General features: G+C 53.4%; 1 protein-coding gene across 1 annotated transcript in view; it reads left to right on the top strand.

Annotated features, from left to right (window-relative positions):
• Positions 1–1,045: 1,045 nt before the first annotated feature.
• PSD (pleckstrin and Sec7 domain containing) overlaps positions 1,046–8,364 on the top strand; it is a 32,283-nt gene continuing 24,964 nt past the window's right edge. The window contains exons 1-4 of the mRNA XM_058810920.1: positions 1,046–1,813; positions 1,913–2,015; positions 2,654–3,122; positions 7,894–8,337. Coding sequence (XP_058666903.1) covers positions 1,046–1,813; positions 1,913–2,015; positions 2,654–3,122; positions 7,894–8,337 — 1,784 coding nt within the window. The remainder of the gene's footprint in view (positions 1,814–1,912; positions 2,016–2,653; positions 3,123–7,893; positions 8,338–8,364) is intronic.

The raw sequence follows: 8,364 nt of genomic DNA, 5'->3' as shown, positions 1-8,364 counted from the left end.
AAGCAAGGGACTTAGTATCTTGGCATCTGTCAGAAGGCACAAGCAGCCAAGGCAGAATCTTCCCTGCAGGTTAGGAATTCGAAGAAACTCAGGGAAGAATAAGTACAAGTTTTAGCTCCACTGGGAGAAAGAAAAATGTCAGCAGTCCTGCCAGTGGGGTTGATGGGGGCTCCGGGTCCCGCCTTTCCCTGCAGCCACCCCCCTGCTGCTGTGGGGTGGCTGGTCTCATGTCTGGGTATATGGTCTCTGGGCAGAGACAGGCAGGCGAGTGAGCTGTGTGCAGGGCAGGCTTGCTGTGTTCCCCCAGGCTGGGATTGTCTGTTAGCACTGCTTTTTGAATTTACTGGTGTTGGCAGCTCTGTCTGCACCATCAGCAGTGGCTGTGACATGTGTTGGTGTGACACAGTTTAAACCCAGGCTGACCTCCAAAGACAGAGGCTCCTTGCCCTTGCTGCTCATATTAAACTCCTTGAGCAAGTATAATTGGAGGATGTCTCAGCAATGCAGTAGATACTTTTTCCCCCTTACTTTAGTAGGCTGTAGGCTGTGAGTAGTAAATATATTCAGCCTAAAGCAGAATGAATGAAATCCATTTTATAGTGCATTCTATCGCAGTGTCTGGGGTATGGGACTGTGGGGAAAGTGCCTGAGCATTCTGGCATCCTGGGGAGAATGCAAACACTCTGGGTGCCTGGCGACCAAACAAAGGGCTGCCAGCATCCCTGCAGTGGTGCTGCTGTGATACCCTTGATGAGCCTTGCCTGCCTCTTGCAGCAGGAGGGGATTTACTGGGGGCTGTCTCACCTGGCACATATCTTTCTCCTGCCACGAGGACAGGACACCTTTGGCCTGTCCTCCCCATGGCCCCAGACTCTTTTCCATTCCTTCCCTTCCCTAACCAGCCCCTTGCCCTTGTTTCAGAGCTGCCTGAGGATGCATCACCTCTTGTCTCAGACATCTCAGGGGTGCTGGGAACCTGCCTTGCTGTGCCTGTGCCACCCTGCTGGGCTCCGGACTTGACACCTCTGTGCCCTCTTCTGGCAGGATGGCCCAAGCAGGGGCACCTGTCCGCTTCCACCCCGAGGAGAGCTGCACTGCCTCCCCGCCGCCCTTAGCCCACAGGGTGAACCGGCGGCCCTGGCTGGCGGGGGGCAGCCCCGAGGCCGGGTGGTGCAGCCCCCCGCCCTGCCTCAGCCCCAGCCTCAACGCCGGCCGCCTCCACCTGCTGCGCAAGGGCCTGGCGCCCGATGCCCGCCGCTGCCCGCTCGGCCTCTACAACAGCACCGGCTCCTTGGCCCGCAGGCCGGCTGAGGCGGTGCCCTTTGGCGGCGGGAGCTGCCCGGGCACGGGCCGGCTGACTGCCCCCTGCACCCCGCGGTGGGGCCGGCCCAGCCTGGCTGCCGCCTCCCTGGGCAGCCGCAGTCCGCCAGCCCCAGAGGGACACAGCTCTGTGGTCACCTTCCGCTTCATTGAGAAGGCCAGTGTGCGGACGGTGGGCTGCCCGACAACCCCCCATCTCCGCTGGGAGAATGGCCCCTACAGCCTCAGCCGCAGCCTGGAGCTCAGTGGGGACGTGGGATCCCTCCAGCCCCAGCCCCTGCCTCAGGAGCGGCTCCTGCAGACACTGAAGCTGGAGGCCTCCGCGTCTGACCCGCTTCTGGCCGGGGGCAGGACTCCAGGGGGGACACGTCCCTGTGGGAAGGAGTTCTGTGCCCTTGACACCAGCTGCCTCTGCCGATCCCTGACCAATGGGCTGCCAGAGGAGTTCCCCACCTTCGCCAGGAGTCCCCTGAAGCCAGAGCCCCGACATCAGGTAGGTACCAGGGTCTCCACACTGGGCATGGCTCTGCCCTAGGGATGCATGGCTCTGCCCTAGGGATGCATTGTCCATTCATTGCTCTTCTCTCTGCAGGGCAGTGCCGGGCTGTATCCCCGACAGAGCTCTGCCCATGCCCAGCGCGTTGCCAAGGCCAAGTGGGAATTCTTCTATGGCTCCTCAGATACCCCAAAGAAAGGTAAGAAGTTGCCAGTGGATGCCATTGGGTGGGCTCACCCCTCCTTTTAAGTCTGTATTGTTGGCAGGACAGTGCCCAACAAAGAGCTGAGATTTCCCCCAAGATTGGCCAGCCTATGTCCTCCTGGGGTCAGATGATGTGTGTACCAACCTCCTTGCAAAATCCCCTGTGGCCATGCAAAAGAGGTGCCAAAGAGCCCCTGGCTCTGGCTGCCTCTGCAGAAGAGCTTTTGGGTTTAGATGGGGTCTCTGGGCTGGTGGAAGATGCACTAGCACTGACAGCCTGTCTCTGCCTCTCGCACTCTTTCTCCTTCTGCCACCTCTTCACTGTTTCCCTGTGTCCCTCAACACTCTAGAGTCACTGTTCCTGGAGGTGTTCAAGAAACAACTGGAATGGCACTTACTGCTATGGTTTTGTTGACATGGCAGTGTTTGGTCAAAGGTTGGATTTGATGATCTTGGAGGTCTTTTCCAAGCTTAACGATTCCATGACATGTGACCACACTCTCAGTGGGGTGGGTGTGTGTGTGTGGGGGTGTGTGTGTGTGGGTGTGTGTGTGAGTGATGCTGCAGGAGTTGCTCCTCAGAGCTCCCCATTGCAGCTCCCCATAGCTCTTAATGCTTGGGCCTTCCTTGCAGGCTCCTCTGCCCCCGACTCCACTCCCCTGGCTGAGCTCCCCCAGAAGTCTGTCTCCCCACTGCCAGCCAAGCCACCAGAGCTGGTACCTGAGCACAGCCTGAGCCATGTGGAGGTGGAGATAGAAGTGTCTCCTTTGAGCAGCCAGAAGCCTGGCTCCTGTGAAACTGGCATTATAAGGAGGACAGTGAAGTACTCTGAAACAGACCTGGACACTGTGCCACTGAGGTGCTATCGTGAAACCAACATCGATGATATCCTGGCTGAGAAGGAGGAGGTGGATTCAGCAATTGAGAGCCAGAAGGACAGTGAGAGCAACCCAAGTTTTGTGGGCACGCCAGGCAGGAGGAACAGCACACCAGAGGAGCCACCTGCTCCAGGTACCAGCTGCTCCAAGGATGGGCTGCAAGACAGGGACGTGGACGAGGACGATGAGGTCTTTGAGGCGATGAGGAAGGAAAACAGGGAAAGGTGAGGCTCTGTGTGCAAAGGCCAAAAGCTCCTGTCACCCTCGTTATTGTACCCTGCATGGCAAAACAAGCTCTGCTGAAGTGTCTGTGCCAAAATCCTAGTAGCAACATGCTGGCTGTGTGTGAGGGTGGGATGGGGTCCTGGATCACCCAGGGACTGGTGCTGCCCTCACTGCCCCGTGGAAGAGTAAGTCAGCACAGGGGATCCAGCTCTGGATGCTGTGCCATGGACCTCACTCACCCAGGGTGAGCCCTGCAGCTCAGGTTGCTCACCTGAGCCGAGGCTTCCCAGCATGAGTCCTGCCAGGTCAGTTACATCCTGCCATGGTGCTGCCAGGTGTTGGGGTGACAGTGTCAGGACACCAGAGGACAGGTTGTGTCCTAGAGCTACTCTGGACTGCCAGGTGCTGCTGGGATGTCCTCCCCACAGATGTGCTTCAGCAGCAGGAGCAGTTCCATTTGCTCAACCTCATTAAGTATTTGCCATTTTCAGAAAAGCGCAGGGGATACGTTGGGATCAAAAAAGCATTTTGTTGCCTTCTATGTCATTTTTCACATGTGTGGCAAAACACCCTGTGCTGGGAGGCTGATGAAGTGGGTGGCATGAAGGTTATCATTCAGCTGCCTACCCATGGGCAGCAAGTGTGCTCCCAGCTGCTGTCTGCCCCATCCAGACACTGGCAATGAGCACATATGGGAGATAGCATTCGTGCCACAAATGGTGGCATGAAACTCTGCCCATGGAGTTTCTGCTGGAGTGGTAGTTTGACCATGAGAAGTGATGGGCATCATCAGGTCCAGAGCACTGTGTGACAGCCATCTGAACGGGAAAGGCCCTGTGCAGGAATGTTCTGACATGTGCATTGTCAAGTGAATCAATTGAGTGAGGTGAGGAGGTTCAGCATCATCAGCAAGTGCTCCATAGGAGTAGGGACAAGTCTCATCTGGGAAGCAGAAAACTAGGGTGATGCCTGGAATGCCACATGGCAGCATGAGCTTACCTAGCTGTGCAGAAGGTAGGTGGGGAGCATTTAGGTGGAAGGAAGGGAAAAGGGAGGTTTTGATGTCAGCAGAAGTTAAAAATAATTAAATACATACATTAATAATACGTTAATACAGAAGTGCCCCTGCCCTGGGAAGAAAAAGAGTGAAAGTGCTGAGCTAACAAGGAGGGAAGGTGTGTATCTCAAGGGGAGCTGAACTGTCAGTTTGTCCAGCCCTTGCATCTCTATTGGAGGGGACAAATACATGCCAGCGACTCTGTCCTCAAAAATTTGGGTTCTAGAGAAAAGCTGAAAATAAGCCATTTTTAATGTGGGGTTTTTTTTCCAAATAGATGTTTTAGTGAGGTATAAAGTTATTGCAAGTTCTTCAATTTGCTGTAACAGTGTTATTTTGTTTCCAGATATCTTTGAGGCCACTGTGAGTTTTATGAGCTGTAAGCCTAGACCAGTTTTTTTGTCCTCTGAGACACCCTACTGTAGCTCCCCAGCCAGTGCTGAAATCTTGGATGTGTCCTTAACAACCACTGTTTCTCCTAAAAGATGGTGCTGCCAGTATAGTTACCAATGTGTGTATGGGGGTGTCATGTTCATTTGGCACAGCTTCTTTGTAGACCAGTTGTTTTTTTCCCCTGCAGTCCCCTGAATATTCCCCTGGTAAGTGCAGACCCTGTAGACAGTGTCTTGAAAATCACGAGGCCCAAATTGCAAGCTTGTTCAGTCCCTGCATCACAGCCCTGGGTTTTTGCTTACACACTGCTTTGAGCTCTGCAGCTGCAGTCCTTATCCCTGTTTACCAGTCGCCAGTATTGATGTTTTCTTCTTCAAGCTTTCTGCTTTGCCTGCTCACAGGAGGGGTGAAGTTGGGGGGATGAAGAAGCCACCCTGGCTTCCTGGACCTGCTGGCACCATTCTGCTGCTGCAGGAGCTGCTGAACCCCACGCCAGTCCTGGTTGCTGGGAAGGACCAGCCATACAAAACCACTGAAGTGCTTTTTGATGCTGATTTTCAGCTTTTAGACATGTACATCCCTTTTAAAATCTAGCTTTAAGGGTTAGGTACTACCCTTTGGCTTGGTACTACCTTGTTGTACTTTATGTTCTGGCCGAAGTTCAGAATCTTCTTTTGTGATTTAACTTCCCAAAATAAGAGAGCATGCTAACAGAAAAAAAAAAATCTACCCCAAACAAGACATGAAAAGTGACAGAAGAAATGTTGTCTTCTTCCAGCAAATCTGCTTCCTGAATGTATTCAGAGTTATGTCAACTGACTCTAATGACTAGTCTAAGCCTTTACTGTCTTTGTTCCTATTAGTTCAAGAGAGCCAAGACCTGTCAGTGAGAGCAGGCTCAATTCCCTTCCTCCCTGAGCATCAGCAGACATGCTGGCTAAGCTATAGGAAGAGCCTGCTTTGGCCCTCAGCATGGGTGCCTTGGGCTGATGAGAGAGAAGAGGCTTTGCTAGGGAATGCTCTGCTCCCCTGAGAGCACAGAGGGCTGATGGGAGGCAGTGATGCCTTTTCTCCCTGCAAGCCTTGCCTAGAAAAGCCCTAAGACATGCTGCTTGGGAAGCCTTTCCAGAGCCTTTGTGCTTGCTGCTTGTTGGCAAGAGAATAGCCAAGCCTTGTTGGGGATTAGAAAAATGGTTATGGTCTCAATTTCATCAAATTCTTAAGCATGTGCTTAACCTGCATCAAGCCTCTGATGTGTTGTCTAAGAGCCCAGAGTGGCCACAGAGGCACAACTCAGGTGATCCTCCTGGATGGAGCGCGGGGCTCAGGCTGCAGAGGGGATGCCCAGGGTGATCCTCCTGGATGGAGCACGGGGCTCAGGCTGCAGAGGGGATGCCCAGGGTGATCCTCCTGGATGGAGATTGGGGCTTGGGCTGCAGAGGGGATGCCCAGGGTGATGCTCCTGGATGGAGCACGGGGCTCAGGCTGCAGAGGGGATGCTCAGGGTGATGCTGGCAGGGGCCTGTCAATAAGCAGGGGAGGTGCCTGCAGCTCTTGTGGGTGAGCAGGGGACAGCATGATGGCGTGAGGTGGCAGGGGAGTGTGGACAGTCAGGGGAGACTGCAGTGCCTGTGGTCAGTAGCCTGTGCCTAAGCATGGGACAGAGCGAGGACACTGAGCCCTAGGAGCAGGGTGCTGCCACGCTGCAGGAGTAGTGCAAAGGAGCCTGGGGGGACTGCAAGGAGCTGCTGTGGCTTGGTGGCGATATGCTTGATCACAAAAGTGAGCCCACCTACCTCTCCTGGAAACAAGATACTTTCCAATCTGCTGGTATTGTCCTCCCTGGCGCAGTTTTCGCCCTGCTCATGCTGTTCAACAGCATTAACTTGGTTTAGTCGCATGGGGCTGGGCAGGAAGGATGGAGAATGCACATTTGCATCTGTAAAGCACATCTGCAGATATTAAAGAGGTCTCTTCTGCCTTGTCCTCACCAAAAACCACTTCAGAAGTGGCTGCTCCTGGGGCTTCTACAGGAATTATAAGTGTCCCTGGTGCTGCACAGCCAGGGAAACACTGGTGGATAGGTGAGATCAGCCTGCACCCTGCCTTCCTTACCTGAGTCTGGCTTCACTGCACTCCCCTTGAAGCCAGCTGGCACTCTGGCGGAGTCAAGCTGCCAGCTTTTGGTCTACTGAAGTAATTGGGGTGAGATTTTTGAGTGGCATGTGAAGGCTAATGAATGGAAATAATTTGGTGTGTGTTACAGCAACGCATCTTCTGATCCCTCTGTAGGAAGATGTTTTTTCATAACAAATGTTATGACAGGCTGGAGCAGTTCCTCTGCTTTAATCAGAGGAGAGACTGGCATAAGAAGTGCTTTTCTGATGCTTTAATAAAATGATAGCAGCTTATGAGTAAAGTAGGCTTTTAGGGCTGTGTTTGTGCCTGTACTGCTGAAGCACTGATGTTCCCTGGGCTGAAAACATCCATGTTGTCACGGGCTTAGGCAGGTGGGCAGGCTGTACTTCACCTCATTTACATGGCAAAACACTCAGGGCTCCAGGGTTTAGAAACTTCTGTGTTAGGCTGGACCTAGATCAGCACTGGAGACAGGCTGGACCTTTCTGTGGGGCTGATCCCTGACAAGATGATGAGCTAGGACCAGTCATGGTCTCCAGGGCCTGGGTGAGCTCAGATCCCCAAGCCCAGAGATGGGTGTGAGGCTCCCTGTGTGCTGCCTGGGGAAGCCTGGCGCTCACTGGGACTCAACATCACTTTATGGAAACAGCCAGCAGACCTTGCAGGTGAGTGTTGGTCATGCTCTGAACACAGTACTCTGTAACCACAGAGCAGTGTTCATGGAGGAAGATGTCATGCTGTCCTGAGCAGCTTCAGTAGGAGCCTTCTTGGTGATAAAAGGTTCATGAAAGCTCATGAAAAATTCATCCACTTCCAGATTTGGTTGGAAATGGAGCTGAACCACATCCTGCTTCTAGTACTTGAGCCCTTTATTGGATCTTAGCTCAAGTCAAGTGATTGGGAGCAGTAGCCATCTCATAAGCTTCTTATGAGGATGAGCCACTAAAGGAACAAAAGTCTGTGGTGCATTAAAGGAGAAGCATATGTCTGGAGGGAGGCCAGCACAGTCCTGCTTCCCATGGTGCTTGGGCAGGCAAGGCATTTCCTTGGTGGTCTACAGATGTCCAGAAGAGATTTCTACCCTTCTCAGTTTCCTTCTGAAGCAGTGTGTGGGCTTTTGTTTTGGGGTTTTGATCCCTTGCTCTTCAATGATCAGTTCTTCTCACTTTCTTTCCCTCTAGGATCATGGACCGAGACACACAGGGTATGCTCAAGTCTCCAGTGCCCTTCCTTCTAGGGCACAGCCTCTCCAAGGATGGCATGGACTCTTTCAGCAAACATTTTGAGACCATCATGGAGTCCCATCGAGCCAAGGGCACATCTTACACCAGTCTGGACTCCATTGACATCCTTTCCTCCCCAGCCCGTACCCATGGGACCTTTTTCACTTTTGACCTCCCAACCCTCACCCCAGAAATACAGGGAAAAATCCGAGACAGCGCCAAGGTGATTGAGGAGAGCTTTGCTCCTCTGGCTCACTTAGAGCCAGACTCTGGGACCAGTTCAGCCACAGATGCCCCCTGGACAGAGAGGGAGGAGGAACAGGGGAGACGAAGGAAGGGCACTCGGCACAGCCCTTGCCACTCGGAGGACAGCTTTGGCACTCCCTTGGCCTCCAACACGAGGTGAGTGACCAAAGTTGCTTGCTGTCC

Source organism: Ammospiza caudacuta, chromosome 9 (assembly GCF_027887145.1).
Source record: "Ammospiza caudacuta isolate bAmmCau1 chromosome 9, bAmmCau1.pri, whole genome shotgun sequence".
Classification (NCBI taxonomy): domain Eukaryota; kingdom Metazoa; phylum Chordata; class Aves; order Passeriformes; family Passerellidae; genus Ammospiza; species Ammospiza caudacuta.
The sequence above is the reverse complement of the archived record's forward strand: the minus strand, read 5'-3'. Positions and strand labels throughout refer to the sequence as shown.